The sequence below is a fragment of the Zingiber officinale genome, chromosome 1A (genome assembly GCF_018446385.1).
Source record: "Zingiber officinale cultivar Zhangliang chromosome 1A, Zo_v1.1, whole genome shotgun sequence".
In the NCBI taxonomy this organism is placed as follows: Eukaryota; Viridiplantae; Streptophyta; class Magnoliopsida; order Zingiberales; family Zingiberaceae; genus Zingiber; species Zingiber officinale.
Window position 1 is genome coordinate 184,754,698 of NC_055987.1, and position 22,851 is coordinate 184,777,548.

The 22,851-nt window shown below is 34.8% G+C and overlaps 2 protein-coding genes across 4 annotated transcripts in view; both read left to right on the forward strand.

Moving 5' to 3' along the window:
- Nucleotides 1-22,123, forward strand: part of LOC122038646 ((S)-coclaurine N-methyltransferase-like) — a 60,823-nt gene extending 38,700 nt beyond the window's left edge. Inside the window, exon 9 of the mRNA XM_042598483.1 lies at nt 22,077-22,123. Within this exon, the coding sequence (XP_042454417.1) occupies nt 22,077-22,111 (35 nt within the window). The 3' untranslated portion in view covers nt 22,112-22,123. The remainder of the gene's footprint in view (nt 1-22,076) is intronic.
- Nucleotides 10,830-22,392, forward strand: LOC122038645 ((S)-coclaurine N-methyltransferase-like). Of its 3 annotated transcripts, none has more exons than XM_042598480.1 (8): nt 10,830-11,124; nt 11,911-12,019; nt 13,828-14,052; nt 14,237-14,336; nt 14,399-14,509; nt 14,775-14,858; nt 16,193-16,251; nt 22,077-22,392. In XM_042598480.1, exons 1-8 carry the CDS (start codon nt 10,938-10,940, stop codon nt 22,267-22,269), a joined length of 1,068 nt encoding a protein of 355 aa, XP_042454414.1. In that variant the 5' UTR covers nt 10,830-10,937; the 3' UTR covers nt 22,270-22,392. The 3 variants fall into 3 exon arrangements, with proteins under 3 accessions (XP_042454414.1, XP_042454415.1, XP_042454416.1); XM_042598481.1 differs by lacking the exon at nt 22,077-22,392 and adding an exon at nt 17,591-17,643; XM_042598482.1 differs by lacking the exons at nt 16,193-16,251; nt 22,077-22,392 and adding an exon at nt 15,053-15,142.
- The last annotated feature ends 459 nt before the right edge of the window (nt 22,393-22,851 follow it).

The following is a 22,851-nucleotide window of genomic DNA, read 5'->3' on the forward strand; positions in this document are numbered from 1 at the left end:
TTTATGTACGCTCCTACTGAACACCATTGAAAAGATGTTAAGATAATTCTTTGATATCTCAAAGGCACTATTCTACATTGTCTTCTTTTATATCGTTAGTCCTCACGAGAGTTGATTGCCTACATTGATGGAGATTGGGCTGGATCTCCTGAAAATAGACGTTCTACTAGTGAATAAGTCATATTTCTTAGGCGAAATCTTGTTTATTGGCTTTTAAAGAAGTAACCTACAATCTCTCTCTCAAGTACTGAAGCTGAATATAAAGCTATAGCTAACACGACGTCAGAAATTATTTTACTACAGTACCTTCTTTTTGGAATTACACTTTTCTCAAATTGCTATGCTTAAAATTTGGTGTGATAATATTGGAGCAACTTATCTTACGGCAAATCCTGTTTACATGCTCGTACCGACCATGTAGAGATTGATTTTTATTTTGTTCGTGAGTGTGTGGAGACTCGACAAATTTCAATTTTTTTACATCTCTACTGAAGATCAAATTGCTGATATATTTACCAAGCCATTTTCTAGACAACGTTTCACCAAATTAGCACTCAAACTCAACGTTCAGTCACTCCCGTTGAATTTATCGGGGGTAATGACAACAATAGAAAATAATCTTGAATTTATTTTTACTCAATTAATATTTATTATATTTGACATTACAATTAATATCGGCATCACAATCAAGATTGACATGAATCATAAAACAAAACTAATACTTTCAAATTTATTATATTTATTACTATGTTTATTATTGTATACCATATTTAATATTTCTATTATTATTTATACAACTTATATAAATAAATCTATTTATTTTAAATAATAGATAAAAAATTATTTTCTATTCTATTTCTTCCCTCTCTATCTATTAGCTTAAACAACTGGAACTTAGAATCCGATATTAATTAATACAATAATTATGAGAAGACAAAGTACTTAATGATGAGCTAAGATTACATGCTTTGTACTCTTTTATTCTTAACGATTGAACCGAATACGTATTTTTATTTAGAAAGTGACTCAAAAATAGTCAAAAATGAATGATGTAATTAGAAGCATAGAGTTCAACAATTCAACACAAAGTGTTGCTTGTCATATGCCATTTGTGTTCTAATGAGCAAATTTCTAATTCATTGTTTTCAAATTTCAATTCAACTTAATTACCATTATTCAACGATTTAATAGGCCGGTTCATTTTTAATTAATAATGAAAATGTAATTGATCATTTATTTTCTTGTTTGTTTCACGAAATTAGAGAGGAGAATTTGCTCAGTTGATAGAGACTTTAAAGTCTCCAACAAACTAATAAGGATGCTTCACGCCATGGGAGACTTCCTCAATATTGACTTCGTCCTCTCTTACTTGGTTTCTAACTATTAACAAGCAAAGTCCATGCATGATATACGACAATCTCATTTTGTTTTTTTTTTTTTTTGTGTGTGTTTTTTTTAAATAGATCTATCTATATATGTAACACGACAAACTTTTATTTTTTCTAAAAAAATATTCTTTTTTTTATTTTTAATAGTATTCATACTTATATATATTTGTCTATCGGCTAACGTGGCTTAAATGCTTGAAGCTTGTGGGGTACGTATGCCATTGAATGTTTCTAATAATCCATTTTGAAGTAAAAAAAAAAAACATAAATTCAACCCAATTTTTTTTTATAATAATTGAATTATATAATTATATGTATACGAGTTTCACGTACTAAACCCTAACAAAAAAAGATGCACTAATTTGCGTGTAATCTGATAAAGATATATTATAGCTGATAATTTATTTAAAATGAAAAATATAGATATCTTTAAAAAAAATAAAAAACACAAGTCATTTTTTGCCACTTTCTAAATAAAAATAAACTTGTCTTTAGTAAAACGATTAAATTATAACGATATGATGGCTGAATAAAAAACCCATTCATCATTCTCAAAGATCACGCGCAATCTTTGGTTCGATCTACAATATTGTTCTTAAGATTTGTTGTTCCATTTCCAAAATTTATATGACTTTTAATTATATTAAATATCTAAGTAAGTCAACGTGTATCTTGCATGCAATTAATAATTAATGAATCCCCACTTTGCCTATTAAATTAAAACGTGAAATTTATAGAGAATTCAATCTTTTGTCAAATGTCAATTTTTCTCCTGTCAATTAAAAAGATCCTCTTCAGAATCCACACCTTGTCGCATGAGATCTACCGAGAAAATGAAATAACATCAACTGTTCAAAATAAATCTTATCTAGTACGTAGCCACCACGTAATGAGAAATATGATCACAAAAGATGCAAACAGTCCTTGCTTGATTTTTGAATCTTCATTTGTTTTTCATAATTGACAATAATGCACCATATAAGAATACTTTAGTTGGACTTTGGCCTGACCTAGCACCTTACTTGATAGCTGATTGCAACTTGAGGGAGTACTAAATTTGCTCAGTCATATGTTTAGATATCCTTGAGAGATTCTCTCAGATTTGTCAAGATTTCCTGTTGCTGACCGGATCTTGTATGAATAGACTTATAGGACTTGCATTTGCATATATACATAAAAAAGCGACTTATTATTGATCTTTTATAGTTATATCTCAGGAATATTTCTTATAACTATATACTTTATTCTTTAATTTCATAATTGTATTTGACCGACTATGAGAGGGCATTGTAGAGAATGGATCGATGTATTGATTAGTTATTTCTAATATGTATCTTTGAATTTTAATGACTGATTTTGTAGACTAGTAAAATACAATATGCAATATTTTCACTTTACTTGAACAATTAGAACACACACAAATAAGATAAATAAAGTATGAAATCTTAAAGATACACCAAGATATTTTTATTGAAGAGGTCAAGAAATAGAGAGGAGATGAGTGCCCATGCGTGAGAGATAGAAGAATGCTACCTTTTAATTAGTTAAAATTAAATCTCATCCTAGGCCATTAAGATTAGCTCTAACGAGTATTGTAGTGTTATTAGTCTTGACATATATGATCAATTTTGATTCAAAAATTAGCATATTTTTATCTATATTAAAGTTATTTTTTTTAAAAAAAATATTTACTCTTAAACTTGAAAATTATTTGAAATTTTATATTTTAATTTTAAATGTAAAATATTTTAAAAATTTATTACATATATAATGTATATTATTTTACTGTTTTTATATATATTTTAAAATATAACTTATAATAATTCGATCAATAGTGCTAAGAAAATGTTCCAATTTGATTGCTTTTTCCGGAATTGATTGAGTGAACTACTGGATTGTTTACGTTAGGATTAATACACATGCAATAAGAAAAATTATTTATATGTATCATAATTAATTACACGTACACAGCGTATATATATATAATTGCTGACTGCTTTGCATGCATTAATTACGTGCTTAGTTTGATGTTCAATTTACTTAATTAGTAAATATATGTTGTTCTGGTGACAGTAGTGCCTTTGGGTCATATGTCTGCTTCAACTGCATAAACCTTTTCCACTTAACTTCTCCAAAGTGTTCCATCCAATCGGTTCGCGATTTATAATGAGCTAAATACTGCTTTGCTTGGACGCCCTGTCGATGGCAAAACCCTAATATTTCATTGTTACCGGCCTCAAGGTTCTTCCAGTCCTGCTCCGTGGAAGTCCAAAGAAACTCTACACTATAGAAGACGTCCTCATCAGGGACTACGACAGTCATGTTCTCATTCCACCTGCAAGTAATTAATTAGCATGCATACTCTAGCTAATTAACTAATTAATTAACTATGGAGCTAGGTAGACATTGTACGTATACCTATTCCTGTTCATGGGGTAGAGTAATACAACGCCCGTAGGGTTAATGTTTTGGAGGATCCCTTCGGCTCCAGTCTGAAAGTCTCGGATTCTAGACTTGGGCACGAAGAGATTGAGCCATGGATGGCGGATTTTGCTGGGGTCGACGGCCATGGAGCTTTTTCTATGTTCCTCCTCGGTGTAGACTCTGTTCAGGAATTCAAGATGGCTCACGTCCTTACTGAAGGCAAAGCCAGGGACAAAGCTCAGCCGTTGCAGCAAGCCCTCGACTTTCTGCATGTGATCGATCATCAGATTATATACACAACACATGGAATGGAGTTGTTAATTAGATCTTCCTTAGTACTTTTAGAATATGATATTGTACCTGATCCACCAAGGACGTAGAGTCGAAGAACACGGCTACTTCCAAGAGGTACATTGCGTTGAACTCGGCAGTGAGCTGGTTGATTCTCTCGGCTTCTTCGATGGAGAAGAAGTTGGGGTCGTCGACTTGCTGGTGGTTCAGGAGGACCTGCCCCTCCACGTAGTCGAACCCGACTGTGTCTCTCAGCGAGATCAGGAACTCTTGGTCACTTGTGTTGAAACACAGAGATAAAATAAATAATTGATAAATATGATAATATTATATATCAAAATAATATATGGAATAATAATATATTACGTTAATTATATAAAAATAATGATAATTGTTATTAATTACCTTGTCAGGCTGTCGAAGTCGGTGTAGAACAGCCTCAGCCATCGGACCTTCGCCGGCGTTGGGCGGAGACTGATCCGAGCTCGGGTGATGATGCCCAACTGGCCGAGTCCGCCGAGGACTCCGTTGAATAAGTCTGAGTGCAACTCCGGAGAGCACGTTACCATCTCACCCTTTCCGGTGATGACGTCTAACTCGAGCACGCTGGAGACCATCGGCCCGTGCTGGAAAACCATGCCGCCGACACCGCCGTTCGACAGCGTGCCGCTGACCGTCAAGTATAAGTAGTCCACCCACGATCGCATCGACATTCCGTGCCTCAGCGTCTCTTCCAGCACGTCGATCCAGAGCTGCTCCCCGCCGGCGTCGACGTAAGACTCCTCCGCCGACACACGGATCCGCTGCCCTCCGCCGCGAAGCTCCGCCATGTCGATGGCCACGCCGCCGGGCGCGAAGGCCTGCCCGTGGGTGGAGTGCCCGTTGCCGCGGGCAGCGACGGAGAACGGGGAGTCAGCGCGGTTCGCGCAACGGATGAGCGCCGCGATGTCCTCCGGCGAAGAGGGGCGGAGCACGGCTGCCGGAGGCGCGGCACTGATGATGCCGCCGTAGTCGGTGGCGAATCGGGCGACGGCGTCGCCGTCGGAATGGAGCTTGCTTGCGATCTCGGGTGCGATGTTGTCGAGCCACGATGGAGTTCCGGCAGCCATTTTGGTTTATGATTAACTCGGCGCGCGGTGGATTTTGAGCGGGAAGTGGCTGTGGAGTCTATTTATCGTGTTCAGAATTACCGGAAAAACTACTTCTCTAACTGTATTTAGTAATTATATCATCCCGTCGACGGAAAATTTGCTAAATATAGATATGAATATGATGATGTGTAATTCAAAAAATACATTATTCTTAAAGATAATTTGCTTGTAAAATTTAAATGCATACCCTCTCTAGTGAAATTAAAATATCTTCTATCTTTATTTATCCTTCTTCTAGCTAATATAAAAATTTAATAAGCTTAAGGGTTAATTCTCAATTTAGTCCCTCATTATTTGACGTGGTGCTGATTTCATCCCTAATTTTTTAATTGACCAAATTTAGTCATCCAATTTTCGAACGTTTTCCCAAATTGATCCTTCCGTCCAAATCACCGTTAAAATAGACGGGAAAACTTGTTTTAACCAGTGGAAGTGACCTATGTGTTGCTTTTATTGTTGCGTTATTTCCTCATTCTGGAGATGACCTAGAAGGAGATACTAACGCTTTGTTCAGCAATTTTGGGAGAGGTAGCATATTCTTACTGCTGTTACCATTCTTTCTCCTCTCTGATTCCATTTCACCCTTCAACATGTCTCCCCTCTCCTTCCACCATTTTCTCTTTGTTATTTTAATTTTAGCCTGTCGTTCATTTGTTACCGAGTTTCGTCAAGCTTATCATTCATCTGTCATCGAGTTTTGTCAATGATTGATTAGGCACTTGGTAGAATTTAATCTCATTGAATTTCACTTTCTCTCCTTTTCTCAAAAGATTTACTCTTTCCAATCTTCCCACGAGGCTACGTCGATTCAATTTCTGTGCCTCACTTTGCAAAAGAAAAAATATACTAGTTTGTTATATTATTTTGTTTTCGAAGTGCAAAAGGGAAGCTTTAAAAGTTTGTATAATTGGAAGTTTGATCACGATGCAATATACAGATATACTCCCTCACTAAGCACTGTCAAGTAATTTTGGCTATTATTTTGTTATAGCTTTTGTGCTTACATTTAAAAATTTTAACTATGTATTGACTATATTATGCAGATATAGTTGAACTTGTTAAGGTGACTCGTGTTAAAATGGTGAGCCTTTTGAAAATTTTAACCTTTTAACACAATTTATACTTTTTCTTATTGGAAATAATGTTCTTTTAAATGTATTTCTGATGTAGGGCAAAACATATGTTGTATTTGTTGGACGTAAACCTGATATTTATGATAGTTGGACAGAAACACATAATGAAGTGAATAAATTTAGTGGTGTTTTACACAAATCATATTGGAGCGGAGAAGAGGCAGAGAAAGCTTATGGTGCATTTTTAAAGACACAGTCGAAACAACCCACAACTGCTTCATTTGCTTTCAGTGATAACAATTCTTTGACTTCAACTTCAAATTCCAGTTCAAGTTCAAGTACAACACCTAACGAATATGAAAAAATTGCTAAGCTACGAGATGCTCAACTGGAGTTAAAACGTGAGAATCACGATCATGCAGCAAGAGTTGCGAAGATATATGAAAAGATGGATACAATATTTGAATCCTTGCACTTGTGATGATGATGGAACATGTTATTGTTACTACTCAATTGTATTATTACTTAATGTTGTTCTCAGAAATTAACCCTTTGTGTTATATCACTTATTACCAAATTGAATGATCTATTAGTGATGATTTTCATATTTAATGGTCCCTTTTATCTTAGGAAATATGCAAGTGATATGATTTTTTTAAAACTTTTAATTACCATAGAAATGGATTTTTTTTATATTTTAAACAAATGAACCAGAAGGCTATGCGATAGGTTCTCTCTGCCATAGCACGTGCAAAGTGAGATTATGCTTCTTGATTAATTTAAATAAAATGGGTTTGTATAAAGCTAATGTGCTAGCATGTTATTGCTTGAATTAAGGAGCAGTCTACGCGTGTTAAAAGATCCATTTTACCTTCATACAAAAGAGGTTGGAAGAAAGCTAATAATGAGCAAGCTCCCCATGCAAAGTACTCACCAAAACATATATCCATCATTCCAAAACATAAACTCCAACATTAAAATATCGTACCTAACTAAAACATAACAACCATAAGCACCATAATATCCACCAATACCAATACACAACAACCACCAGTACCAAAAGTAAAAAATTCAAAATTCATATAACAAGCAATGATCATTTCTTGATGACAGAAGACTGTGATGAAGTTATTCTCTTCTTTGAGATATTTAGGCCAGACCTAAGATATGACACTGGTTGAGACATTGATTGAACTTGTCTTCTTGAATCACTTGATATCGGTCGAAGTCTGGAGATTATGGTGTAATTTCTACCACCTTTAACAAACACCGGTGTCTGAATGATGGTAGATTGATTCACCTAAATTCATTTCAACAATATGTTTAATAATTTAATACATGGAAGCAAAAGCATAAAATGAAATTAAGTAAACTTACATTCACATTAGATAAGGTGTTAGAGCTCCTTCTAATCTGTATCTCAATTCTATTTGGTCTCTTCACCTGTATTCAATTTTACAATTGTTAACAAAATTTTAAGAAACTATTTTCATAGAATGTTTTTAACTAACTTGTAATTTCTCCCTTGTATTGAGTACCAAATTGATGTTTTTTGGTTGGACACTACTTTGCTGTGAATTTGCCTCTTGTTGTGTGTTTTTGTCATCTGTACAAGTCCTTTGACGGTCTTCCAGCTTTATTCTTATTATAAAATGGAGGAAGTGGAAGTGGAAACACACAATCTGGCCACAAATCAGGCCCATTAATCGGCATTATTGATCTTGAATAATATTTCTTGTAAGCTTCAGTCTTGTAGTAGTGACTAACAAAAGTCTCAACGTCTTCATGTTTACACCAAAATGCACATAATGCATGCTTGCATGGAATACCTGTCAAATCCCATTATCTACAACTGCAAGAATTTGTAGAAAGGTCCACCGTGTGCTGCTCTTGACTGCTTGTTGCCTTAATTTGGAAGTGCATATCATCTGATTTCATAGGAATAAGTTTGACAGCCTCTAAAGAAATTTTAGCTAAGATAACTCTTATCCTTGGACAGTTTCTTGTATTCCATTTTTCAGCCTTCTCACGATTTAGCTGAAATCGTCACATCAACAAATTTCTGATTGCTTCAAACATTTCAATTATTGATTTCTCTCTTGCATCCACAATCATTGTTTCTACATTTTGCTCTAAGCCTCTTGCCATCATTCTTTACAACATAACTAGCATTCCTTTTTTGATGCAATAACTCTTAATTGCAAATTTTGCTTCTTTCTTCGAATTAAAAATCAGCCCAAGGTTCAATTGTGGGTTTTCAGAATCAGTATTTTTATCATAAATAGGAAAATCTCGTATTTCATCATCATCATCAAAAGTTAATGGATTTCCAAAATTATAATCATTCACACAATCAACATCCCCTTCATGTTGTTGAATCATATGAAGCAACTCATCATAAATGTGTTCATCACCAGTCATGTCTTTCTCTTTACTGACTCCTGTATCATAGTCCACAAAAGTTTCAAACAACCTATCTTTTCATCAAAATCATAATCACTTTCTTCAAATTCATCAACATCTTTGTTGATATTATCTATCTCAGATTCCCTGACATCTTTCTCCGTCCTAATCAGTATGCTCCCTAACCCTGTTTGACCATCATTCTGTTCAATGTATATTTCAACCTCATAATTACTAGGAATATGGGGGATAATATCCAAAACATCTGTGTCATTTTCCAAATATCTTCCATCTTTCAATGTTTCTCCAAATTTATGCCAAAATTTGATAGATTGCTTGTCTTTATAGCCTACATCCTCCGCATAGCCCCACAATTCAATCATCCCTAAAATATCCCTATCAACATAGTCAAATAATCGAATTGTCCATCGATATATTTTTTTATCATGAAGACTAGATTTCATCTCCCCATTATAATAAAACTTAATTGTAAGGAAATCTGGTTCACCACAAAGTCCTAGAAAAATATGCACAATAAATAATTAATAACTCAATGAATTAAAGAAAATTATGACATAGTAAATTAGCAAAACATTAAGTACTTCATTTGTGTATATCTTACCATAATTTGGAGTGTGATCCAAGCAAGTTTTACTACGTTGAGTCATTAAATAAGGGGAGAGTGAGTGTGACATCAACAAATCTACTTCACGGAGAATAAAAATACTCTACTATGTATGGAAGCTTAGCTTGAGTTCTTCACTAGCTTTTTATCACTCTGCTTGGAAAAGAAAATAATGGAATTACATTACCTTCATATCATTGAGCATGACTAGAATCATTTACAAATTCAATTTCATTCAAATACAAATTGAGTGAATGAAGTTTATATTTTACATAATCTCAACAAATGAAGTTTGGAAATGTCATTGTCGGAAACCTTTTATTTTCTATGTTACAGTCGTGAAGAGCAAACACAACAAAAGTTGACCTAACTTGTTGCAGTTGCTCCAAAATCTCCAGTAAGTATGTACCAAAGGAGGGGTTTTTGATCTAGCTGTACTTGCGTAGTTGTATTTGTATGAATGATAAGCTAAAATCAAAATAACAAAGAGAGGTGGGAGAGGAGGGGAGACCTATTGGAGGGTGAAATGGAAGTAGAGAGTAAAAAGAATGACAACAGTAGCAAAAATACGCTACCTTTCCTTATATCGATGAACAATGCGTGAGTCTCTCCGATTTCTAGGGCAACTCCAGAATTAGGGAAATAACGCAGGAATAAAAGTAACTGGTCACTTCCACCAGTTAAACAGGTCTTTCCGTCTATTTTAACGGGGATTCGGACAGAAGGATCAATTTGGAAAACGTTTGAAAATTGGAGGACTAAATTTGGTCAATTAAAAAATTAGGGACGAAATCAGGACTACGTCAAATAATGAGGGACTAAATTAGGAATTATCCCAGAAGCTTAATATTAATAGACTTGGTTTCAAATTATAATATACAGGATATATTTTATATTTTAGTTTAATAATTAATAAAAATATATATTCGTAGGAAAAAATGAAAAGGATAAACAATTTTGTAACTGTGTTTTAAGTTTATATACTGGAAAAAATTAAAATTATCAGCGAATATGAATTATTAATATTATTAAATCAAACTCTTTAGTCTATTACTAAATATAGAGGTTGCTGATATTTATAATTTTAATATACAGATATTTATGTAATTAAATATATATATTTTTTTAAATTTTAAACATTTTAAAAATTTTTAGGCGTCTGCCTACTTTTGTGTGGTTATTCTAAGGGAGACGTGTTTCTCTCCCATGCCTTCAGCGAACAGATTGGAAATTCAGGTAAATTTGAAATTACCCCTTCTTCCTATTATCAGTTTAGCCCTTTTTTTGTTTTTCAAATTCGAAAGACGGTCCTGATTTTCTATTATGCAAATAAATCAAAGTTAACTATTCCCAAGTTTTTACTTAATCCAAAGGATAAAAAAACTTAAGAATGGTAATTGCTAAACTTCGAGGAGCACATTTTAAAAGTGCAATCAATTCAAATCAAGCCAAGTTATAAATATCACGTGCACGAGCTGTGGCGCCCACGACACCGAAATGGTCCGGTGCGGTGCCGTGCCTGTCGGTGCTTAGAGCTAAGAAGGGGGACGAGAGCTCGAGAAGAGAGAGAGAGAGAGAGAATATGGAGGCGATAGTTCAGATGCCCTACGAAGCAGCGGTGTGGGCGGGGCTGGTTGCGCTGGAGAGAAACCTCCTCCCGGATGCATTGGTCAGGAGGCTGACGCGGCTACTCCTCGCAGGCCGCCTCCGCCTCGGCTACCAACCCTCCGCCGAGCTCCAGCTAGCGGAACTCCTCCGGTTCAAGCAGGGTAAGGCTCAAGCCCATGCTTGCTGCTGGCCTAATCACTTCATTTCGTTTTAATCATGTAATTCAGCCGTCGTCGTCTTGGACTGCAAGAGCGAAAATTTCGAACATTTCCCAAATTTTTTTGATGTTCTGATTTCCAAAATATTCGTTTCTGTTCTTACCTTCAAGAAAACTTTAAAGATTTGATTTTGTGAAGTAGAATTGTTCAAAAAAAAAAAAAATGATTGTGGTCTGTCAAAGTATGAATTCTATATCATTCAAACTTTCTGCAGTTTAGTGAGGTTTTCTTTTAGTATAGCTAAAGGTGTAGCATTGGCTCTCTCCATTGTATCTTTCCCACTTGAGCTAGTGAATTATTATGTTTTTTGATCTTGTATTGATTCTATTTCCATCAATACTTTACTGGTTTCTTTAGTCATCTCCATTTTCGTTCTCCTAGCACAATTTTAGTGCTCTAGTCTTAGATTCAGAGTTCTGTGTGAAATGTGTTGTCTCCTTGAATATGTGTATTCCATCGTTGTTTCACCTAGAAATATACAATTTTTGTGATGCAATGAACACATCCAAAGTGCAATCTGTTGCAAGAGGCCCTTGTATTCTGGTTGTTTTTTTTTAAACTCAAACCACCCTATTCACCATGGTACTTATTTATAACTGACCTGATCATGACAGACTACTCAGACCACCTTTTTGTCTTTCTTAAGTTGCACTGTTTCCACTAATTTACTATATAAGTAGTTTCATTTGTCAGTTGTGGTAATGTTCTGATCTTGTATATCTTCAACAGCTCTTGAAGATATGCCTATAGCTGTGGAAACTGATAAAGCCAAATCCCAACACTATGAGTTACCCACCTCATTTTTCAAGTTGGTGCTTGGACAGAATTTAAAGTACAGGTTGGCCATTTCTCTAAGCTATAGCTTTTCTACTTCAAATTTAACAAGAAGGCCAATTTTTAAAGCATCAGGGCCACTTGATGTCCTAGGATGATATCAGCAGTAAATCAGAACTAGAATTTTCTGCCTGATGGGGAGTACACCTTCATTGATTTATTCCATTGTTTCTGATACTCTGCTTCTTTTTTAAAAATTTTATGGTTTATCATCCAAAACAGTCTTTTAACTGTCCATTCTCTAAAGTCCTACACCACTGGTGCTAAAGCTGAACGATGATCTTTCTACATATCTAAATGAGTAATACCTCTAATTTAATATTCATTTTGACTCTATTTATGTTGAAAAATATTTAATGAGTTTTTGTTACTCATCTTCATACTTAGTTGTTTTTTTATGTATATATGAGTGTATCATGCTTGTCAAATCAATATCAGTGTTAGGATCAGATGATCAAAGAATGTGTCATTGTATCAAATTGGTAGCATAGAGATTGAATTGTTTAGAAAAAAACCATAAAAGTAAAGATAAAATAATTCTATATTTGAGATAGCAAATGGTTTTTAATCATAATGAAAATGTATATTGTGTTTCATTAATACATCATTACAGATAACATATTTTGAACAACAAATATTAGAATTAGCAAATTAATTATTAGCAAAAAAATATCATCATAATCACAAATATTATTATTATTACCAGTTTAGTGATATCTGACTCTGTTATAATATATCAAAATAATTACTAAGATATATTAGTATAAAGTTGTTAATATTCACTAGATTAGTAATATGTAGGGATGGGGTTTTAAGGCTACTATTGATTGAGAGAGGTATTGCATTATTGGTAATAATCTTTGTGGATTAATATTAACCAAGAGAGAGGCCAATGAGGTGGTTAGTCTAACTAGTAGGCTCGTAAGCAACAGAAAGGTTGGTTGTCAACAAGGTTGAGTGATTTAAGCCAGAATTCAAATGAGTGACAAAGACTATCTTTTGCTCAAATTTATTTTAGTTACAGTTCAAGCTATGGCAGGGGGAAAATTGGTTAGATCAGCTAAGTTTCTCCAAATCAATCTAAAATTACAAGAATTCAATTGATTCTATCTAGTTTTACTCTCAATTTGACTAAGTTTCAATTGACGCTTATATTTGAAAGTAAGCAAGCTAAGCAGAAGGGTAATATAGAATTAAAGCTCATTTGAGTAGATCTTGGATTGTTTAAAAGCATGTATTAAAATTTCGTACACTATCGGGTGGTTGGTCAAAATGCATTGTTTCGATAAATTACGAGTAATACTACTTGCCACTTGGCACTACTATATCTCTTCTTTCGCTGTGTCAATCATGTCAGTCAATATCATATCATGCCAACACTCGATACCCCAATGCATGCTAGTTGAGATGAATTAAAATAATACTGTTAGTTTTTTATAACTTATGTCCATACAAGATAAAACTCTACCATCCTAAATAAAACACAAAGTCTGAACTTTAGTACTTAAGTATTATAGTTTTCTTTTCTTCTTTTTAAACTTTATTTGATATATCCATATTATTTATCAAACATGAATCCACCACATCGATAATGTGAAGGTCAAGTCAAACTTAGACAATTAGTTCTGGATAGAGATCTCACCAGTAACTGGTCTTCTAGTCCTCTGTTCTTTATTTTCCCCTCCTTTAATGTGGTCACACACATCACAGCACTGGTTGATAATATTTACATTTGATCCCTAATTGTTTTCCTTTACATAGCTGATTACTCCTGTATGTTGCTAGAAATTCTAAATTCCCCATTGGTTGCAGCTGTTGTTACTTCAAGGACAAAACAAGCAAATTGGAAGATGCCGAAAATGCAATGTTAGAATTGTATTGTGAAAGAGCTCAATTGAAAGATGGCCAAAAAATTCTTGACATAGGATGTGGCTGGGGTTCCTTTTCAATATATGTTGCAAAGAGATACAAAAACTGCAAGGTCACTGGAATATGCAACTCATCTACTCAGAAAGCTTACATAGAAGAGCAGTGTAGGTAAGCTCTTTTTTTTTTTTTTTGCTCTACTTGTTTTCTATTGATTTTTATCTCTAATTTGAAATTCTCAGTTTCCATTGACTTGATAGGTTAATCTCATTTATAAAGTAATGAAAGTATATTGTATGAATTGTACGCATAGTTTTGTGCATGAAAGTTGAAATTTACACCAAACTATCTTTAGGCACCTTGAGCTTCCCAATGTAGAAATAATTGTTGCTGACATCAGCAATTTTGAAATGGAAGCTTCGTTCGACCGAATTGTCTCAATAGAAATGTTTGAGGTAATCTAACTAGTTTTCTTTTCCCCATTGAAACTAGTTAATTGTTGCATTAATTCCTGCAGCATATGAAGAACTATAAGGAACTTCTTAAGAAGATATCATTGTGGATGAAGGAAGACAGCTTGTTTTTCATTCATCACTTTTGTCATAAAACATTTGCTTATCACTTTGAGGTACTCTTTACTCCTTTTTGTGTATTAGTTGGTGTTTGTTTCAGCATTCTGTGATGACTAGTCTTTGAAGATTACCAAATAATACTCTGCTTTAATTCAAATTCCTCACATGTTTATTTCATCATTTTCTTGTTTGTATATTTTTGGTTTCTTAATCGCATGAAAGAACCATTTTCTGTGTTACTGCTGAATGCTATTTGCATTCTAAGTTTTTTTTTGTCCCAAAGCCTTCATGTCATGTCCTGAATGTTCCCTCTTAACTCAGGATAAAAATGAAGATGACTGGATTACAAGATACTTCTTCACCGGAGGAACCATGCCTTCAGCAGACCTACTTCTCTATTTTCAGGTTAATTCCTTCACATACACAAATCTGGATTTTATACCAATATTTTCCTTTTGCTAATATTAAAGGAAATTTGTTTCATGTTACTTTATTTCCTTTGAATAGATGGTGTTACTAGACTGCTTGATTAACGGACACCAACCTAGAAAGAAATGTTTCCACAAGATTATAACCGTTAAGCAATGCTATTGGAACAGGTCTTGCCCGACCAGATCAACCAAAAAAAAAAAACAACCACCACTGCCTGTCTAGACTTAAGCATTGGTGTATAAATCCTCAATTCATCCGGTTGAACAACAGATTCAATAAGAAAAAAGTGTCAACCACTCACCTAATTCTCAAAACATCAATGGGAAGGAAACTAGTAAAATTTCATGTGCATTACTAGCATTTAAGAAGTTTTCCTTGTAAATTAGTAAATGACCACAGACAAAGAAAATAAATTAATACCATGCTGCACAATTTTAGCATATTTAAAATATTATATGCAACTTAGTTTAAGACATACCTAGTCTTATGTCTAAGTTTTAGAACTATTTATGTCTTAAGGAATATAAATACATGTTTTGTATTTCTAATGGATAATACAATATTTTCTGAACTTCGTATCATAATGGGTTTTTTATCCCTCTTCAATTCCCTCGAGGAGGGTGCAAATTTAATATGTCACCATGGCCTCCCCTTCATAAAACCTAGTTTTTTTCCTCTTCAACCTTTCCCTTTCACCATCTTAAAATCTTATTTTTCCAAATTTTGTTTTTTCTCTTCTAGATCTGGTACTCCTTTTGCTTGTACACAACATCAACAACTTAAAATTTGCAAGAGTTCTTAGAGAGCAAGAAACCAAATTCCTTGATAGTGGTGTTCCTCCATTCAGCAAATCCTCGTCTGAAATTCCACACATCATAACATCTTCCTCCTTGATGCTCTTCAATATAGACTTCTTCACTATGACAGAGTCATCCCCCTAGTGATGTTTCAACATGGATTTCCTCCATCGAGGAGGAGGGGGAGGAGGAGGTAATTAGTTATTTCTAAGAGATGTTACTATATGAAATATCCCATAGTTTCCCTTCACAGATTATTAGTTGGATTGTTTTTACCAACACAAACAGGAGGATCAGAATTGCTGGTCCACCTACACTCAAAAGATATAATTTTGATCTGCAGTGTAGAAACATGGTTAATTTGACTAGAAAAACATTAAGTCATCCTACAATGCTGAAATCTTAAGTTGCAGCCATTACCAATTAAAACAGGAATGGAATTTTGATCACAAACTATATAACTAACCCAGGGATAACTTATAACGTTTTAACCTTTATCTCACTTTGTAGGATGATGTTACTGTGCTAAACCATTGGCTCGTCAATGGGTCACATTATGCAAGGACAAGGTACGGTTAAGGTTAAAACTTTGATTTGGCTATTCTTTTGAAAGCAAGTAACAAACATCACGGTGCATGTAATACTGCGAGCCTTTGCCCACTGTTATTCAAGAAATTATTAAATATTCTTACTGAAAATGCCTGTCATTATTTTAGGATCCTAAGATTTTAGTTCAACAGCTCATTTTCTAATATCTCTGATTTCATAGTTTATCTCTGACTTCACATCTTGGAAAGGTCCATTTGGGAATGCCTGGTTAGATGTTGACCTCATGTCATGGAAGTGAAAATGGTGCTAATTAATTATTAAAACCAAAACTAATGTCTGGAATAAATATTTGGATATATGAAGTGATCCAGAATAAAGAATAATAACTATTATATGCCTACTCAGAAGATTGATTCCCTTATATGCAGTTCAATATATGGAAGTGCTGAATGTTTAACGATGAGCCTATATAAATAGGGAATTTCTGTCTGCATGTTTTTCATTTTCTTTGAGCCAGACATTGTAGGTGATCACCTGAAATTTGACAAACATTTTAAGTGGTGTGATTTGACAATGATGCGACAAAGAATACCAATGTTCAAGCCAGGTCTGTACAAGTGTTCACGAGTCCATCTCTTTAATAAATTTACTCGCTTGTCATTAGTAAAGTGTTTTGAATGATTAGTATAGAGGAATGATGCATAAAACTCAATATGTTCTTCTTAAGCCCACTTATTATCTTTCTTGAAGCTCCAGTTTTTAGTCTCAGTTGGAAAGTTATTGTAGGTCTGTTTCTCTTCATACAGCCAGAGCTTCCCTTTCCCTTCCTTTTCCATCTTCTCCAATTTGATCTCTCTTGCGACAAGCATCAAATTATCATCATGACTATATATATACATATGAGTTTTGTTATTCGACACATTCATCCGTGAGCACCTAGTGTTAATTTTTTTTCCCGCTTCCTTTAACTTAAATGCTATACCCTAAACCCTAAAAACAAAAATTTAAAAAAAAAATTAACACTAGACGCTCACGGATGAATGTGTAGGGTAACATTTCACTATATATATAAAAGATGAAAGAAAGAAAAAGAGAAGAGAATAGGAAGGGCTAGGGCTAATTGAGAATGCCCATCTAACGTGAGCTTGACAACGAAATTGAATTTATGGAACTGTGGTCCAAATTAAAGATGACTGCAACCCTTTTAACTGGCTCTCAAACTGGTAAAACCTATTTGGGAGGGCTAAGGATTTATGTAGAAGGGCAGTGATAGCTGTTGGACCCCGTGATTGTTTTGATGTGATCAATCAAGTTAGGTTAAGTTCTGTTTGTTATTTGATCCTGTGTCTAAATGTGCAGGAGTTTAGGAGCGTAGGAAGTCGAGCGGAAGACGCAACTAGCGAGAAGGATGGCACGGGAAGGGAGCCGACGGGCTCGGTGCGTCCGAAGGACGAGAGAGCTGCGGAAGAGTACACCGGTGGATGAGAAGAATGTGCGCGACGTTCGAGAGACGAGAAGCCCGGACGGAAGCCTACTCGAGGAGAAGGCCGGAAATTAGGTTCGGGTGAGCTTTATTTCGATTGGCCGCAATCACCCAAGCGATCAGAGCTTCGGAAGAAGAAAGGAAGACAAAGAAAAGCTGTAGAAACCATTGGAGGCGCCCTTATCATTGTTAAGGGCACCCTCAACATTGGAGGCACCCTCAACAGTGTTTAGGGCACCTTCAACATTGAAGGCGTTCTCAATTGTGTTGAGGGCGCCCTTGACCTGGCCAAACTGGCCGTTTGCAATCGGATAAAGTTTTATCCGCTCACCTCGACTGGAGGCGCCCTTGAAAGCGCCTTCAAGACTCGAGATAAGTTTTCCAGGAGCTACATAAAGGCCCCTAGAGCTAGGAATTAATCACTCAACTTGTATTCAGTTCCTAACAACTTCTGAGCTTTCTTAGTGTGTAAAAAGGCTTCTCCGCATACAGTGAAGGAGATTCGTAGTACGCTTTTTCAACCGCCTTGGATTAACAACTTTCTTGGTTGTAACCAAGTCAAATCGCTGAGTCTTCTTTTTTTCCTATTATTTTATTTTATTGTTGCTATTTTAGAGTTGAAAGTTTGAGGAGGGTATTTTTTATTTGCAGGCAATTCACCCCTCCCCTCTTGTCGGCCCCGCTGTACCAACAATTGGTATCAGAGCTAGACCGCCTCAGAAGGATTGACCGCCGACTGAAGCATCTAGATCAAGACGATGGCTGGTGCAAGTATTCATCTCCCGAAATTCGATGGAGACTTCGCGACATGGAAACGCCGAATGGAGGTATTCTTCAAAACAGAATTTGACTTTCTTTTAATTATGAAATACGATTTTGCAACCCCTAAAAACAAGGAAGAATACAATTGGACGAAGAAGGAGCAAGCCGATTTCGTGGCCAACGGAAAGGCCGAGTTTCATCTGCTCAGCGTTCTGCCGTCCCAGGAGGTAAGTCGGATCGGAAGCTACGACTTTGTCAAAGACCTCTGGGAAAAATTCCTGGAGCTCCACGAAGGCACCTCAGAAGCGAAGTTAGCAAGACGCGACATCCTCCAGACTCAGTTGTCAAATCTCCGGATGAACAACAGTGAAAAGGTAGTGCAACTCCATGGGAGAATTAAGAAGCTGATAACTCAACTGCCCAATCTTGTAGAATCGATAACAAACCGAGACTCGATCCGATATGCGCTCAATGTCTTCCTAAGAATTCCAGAATGAGCGTCCTTAGTAGATGCATACTACATCTCTAAGGACTTTGAGATAAGTACTTTAGAAAACTTATTTTCTACCTTTGAACTTCACGAGTCTCGAATTGCAGAACCTAAATAAATAGAGAAGTCAAATCTCAATGTTGTCTTACAAGCCGAGATGGACAATCCCGACTCTGAAGCGTTAATCGACGAAACTGAAGCGGCGTTATTGGTAAGAAAGTTAATTTAAGTTTATTAAGACTAATAAATTTAGATCGTAGTCGAGAAAGCATCAACACAACAAAAGGATGGTCCGATGCTACAACTGCAACGAGGACGGACACATCAAGAATGACTGCCCAAAATTAAAGAAGAGGGACAAGGAGAAGTCTCAAAATTGACGTCCTCTAAACGCAAGAGTCTGAAGGCTACATGGGATGAATCATCATCCTCTGAGTCTGAAGTCAAAGCCTTCTCGGGACTAGCACTAATGGCTAACCATCAATCGGAAGAAGAAACCAGCTCAGAGATGAGCATAGATGAAGGGGGAGGATAAGAAGAAGAAAGCTACGATGAAGGGGGAGCATCAGAAATAGAGGTAAGTGAGGTACGCGCTCTAACCCCTAAGCAGTCTTTTCATTTTATAAAAGTGCTTACTAAAGATTTAGTTAAATTAAAAAAGGAAAATAATGAGTTAAAATTAAATTTAGCAAAGGCATGTCCTCTAGAAATGTACAATAATTTAAAATTAGAGAATGGAAAATTAAAAATTGAAATTGAAAAATTGAAAAATGATCATGTATGCTTAAATAAATTTCCAAAATCAAAACTTAGAATTTATGAAAAATTGAATTGGTATATTAGAAAACATCAGGGACAACTTAGAAAAGTTCTTAAAAGTTATATACACCCTAAGTTCTTGATTAATCCAGTATGAAGGAACCTATACTGGGTTTCAAAATCTTTTCTAGTTTAATTTTTTAAATTAACGCTTTCAGCTAGAAAAATTAAACAGTTAATTTCTTTTGAGGTTTTTGTTTAAGAAAGTGGTTGTTGCTCCAATAACCAAGAAGGTCTAGTGTCTCGTCACTACCTGAAAGTCAAAATATTGAAATAAAATATTTAATTAACTTATTTTATACTGATAAAGCATTGAAAGTAAATAATGCTTTAAAATATTTTTAATTAAAAAAAAATAAATTATCTAAAAATTGCCTAATTTGAATTTTTCTTTTTAATTAGAAATTTTTTTTCTTAAAATTTAAACTTAAAAAATTTGTACTTAGAAAATTTAAACTTTAAAAAAAAATTAAACTTAGAAATCATTTTGAAACTGACTTATTTGTACTTAGAAAATTAAAAAAAATTTAAACTTTTTACTTAGAAATCATTTTGAAACTGACTTATTTGTACTTAGAAAATTGTTTTTAAAACTTGATTTTTTTTTACTTGCTAATTCTTACCCCATTTTTTTTTTTATGTGATCAAAGGGGAGGATAGGTATAAGTTTAGGGGGAGTCTTAGGGAAGTTAATATTTTTTAAATTTTTAATTTTACTTAGTGTTGCAAATTCTTTTATTGCAACCTTTTTGCTTAAAATGTTAGTTTAATAATTTCTTTAAAGTACTACTTGTCTGTTTTTTTTCCTAACTTGAACTTAGGTTGATGCACATCAAAAAGGGGAAGATTGTTGGACTCCGTGGTTGTTTTGATGTGATCAATCAAGTTAAGTTAGATCCTGTTTGTTATTTGATCCCTGTGTCTTAGTGTGTTGGAGCTTAGGAGCACAAGAAATCGAGCGGAAGATGCAGCTAGCGAGAAGGACGACACGGGAAGGGAGCCGACGGGCTCGGTGCGTCCAAAGGATGAGAGAACTGCGGAAGAGTACATCCGTGGACGAGAAGAACGTGCGCGGCGTTCGAGGGACAAGAAGCCGGGACGGAAGCATGCTCGAGGAGAAGATCGAAAATTGGGTTCGGATGAGCCATATTTCGGTTGGTTGCAATCACCCAAGCGATCAGAGCTTCAGAAGAAAAAAGGAAGACAAAGAAAAACTGTAGAAACCATTGGAGGCACCCTCATCACTGTTGAGGGCGCCCTCAACATTGGAGGCGCCTTCAACAGTGTTTAGGGCGCCCTCAACATTGAAGGCGCCCTCAATTGCGTTGAGAGTGCCCTCGACCTGGCCAAACTGGCCGTTCCCAATCGGATAAAGTTTTATCCGCTCACCTCTGCTGGAGGCGCCCTCAAATTCTTTGAAGGTGCCCTCAAAACTCGAGATAAGTTTTCCAGGAGCTATATAAAGATCCCTGGAACTAGGAATTAATCACTCAACTCTGTATTCAGTTTCTAGCAACTTCTGAGCTTTTTTAGTGTGTAAAAAGGTTTCTCCGCATACAGTGAAGAAGATTCGTAGTGCGTTTTTTCAATCGTCTTGGATTAACAACTTTCTTAGTTATAACTTTCTTAGTGTGTAAAAAGATTTCTCCGCCTACAGTGAAGGAGATTCGTAGTGCGTTTTTTCAACCGCCTTGGATTAACAACCTTCTTGATTATAAGCAAGTCAAATCATTGAGTCTTCTTTTTTTTCTATTATTTTGTTTTATTTTATTGTTGCTATTTTAATTTAGAGTTGAAAGTTTGAAGAAGGTATTTTTTATTTATAGGTAATTCATCTCTTCCCTCTTACCGACCCACTGCACCAACAATAGCACCAAACCAAAACACACTAAATATTGCATAGCTTTTTCTCTTTGAGTGCTTGCTTGGTTCTGATAGTTGTCTAGGAGTACCAGCTTGGCTATTTCATGGTAGACTAGGTTCATGTGTTTATATATTTTTGCTCATTCCCAGTTAACATCCTTTCGTTGTATTTTTTTTTTCGAACTATTCTCTGTGCTTACTATCATTGGCTTCATCCGTTTTGACTTTTCTACAATGACATTATATGATTTCTACCAAGTTGCAAACTTGGTTGTTGTAATGGCACATTTTGATCCTTGAAGTATCAATGCACAAGTGTTAATTCACCAGTAGTTCATTTGTGTAAGGTGATTATAATAAAATCAAAATACAGTGAACTAGTTCTTCATATTTGCGTTTCTTAATATAAAAAAAACATTTATTTACAGCGAACAGTGGCTTAAAAGAATGGACTGCAATTTGAATTCTATAAGACCAATTTTTGAAGCTACTTACGGCAAGGACTCAGCTACCAAATGGACGGCATATTGGAGAACCTTCTTCATCTCAGTCGCGGAGCTTTTTGGATATAACAACGGGGACGAATGGATGGTCGCACTCTATCTGTTTAAGAAAAAATAATCTCTCTTTTTAGAATTATAACTGGTTGAATAATCAATGGAGCAAAAGATAAGATGAAACCGTCTTGTGTTCTATACATTGATAATTAACTTGGCTCATTTGATGATCAAGTATATTTTGTAATGATTTTTTATTAAAATTTTAATATGGTAGTACGTAATTTGTAATGTAAAATATTAAACATATTAATTACAAGTATACTGTATTTTTCATTATCTTTTTTTCGAATATATAAATTAAATAATATTAATATAAGTGGTTTCAAAATTATAATCTACTGGGTATATTTCTCTTTAAATCTAATAATTATTAAAAATATTCACCGAAAAAAATGGAAAAGATAAACAATTTTGTATCTATGTTTTAAGTTTATATGCTGAAAAAATTAATATTATCAGCGAATATGAATTGTTAATATTATTAAATCAAACTCTTTAGTGGATTACTAAAAATGGTATTTTTACTAAACTAATTAGTTGGCTATTTTTAGTAGTATCTTTTTTTAGTACAGCTATGATATGAACCTCTAAAAATTTAAAAGGACAAAAAAAAAAAAAAAAAAAAAAAAAAAACAAAGTAGAG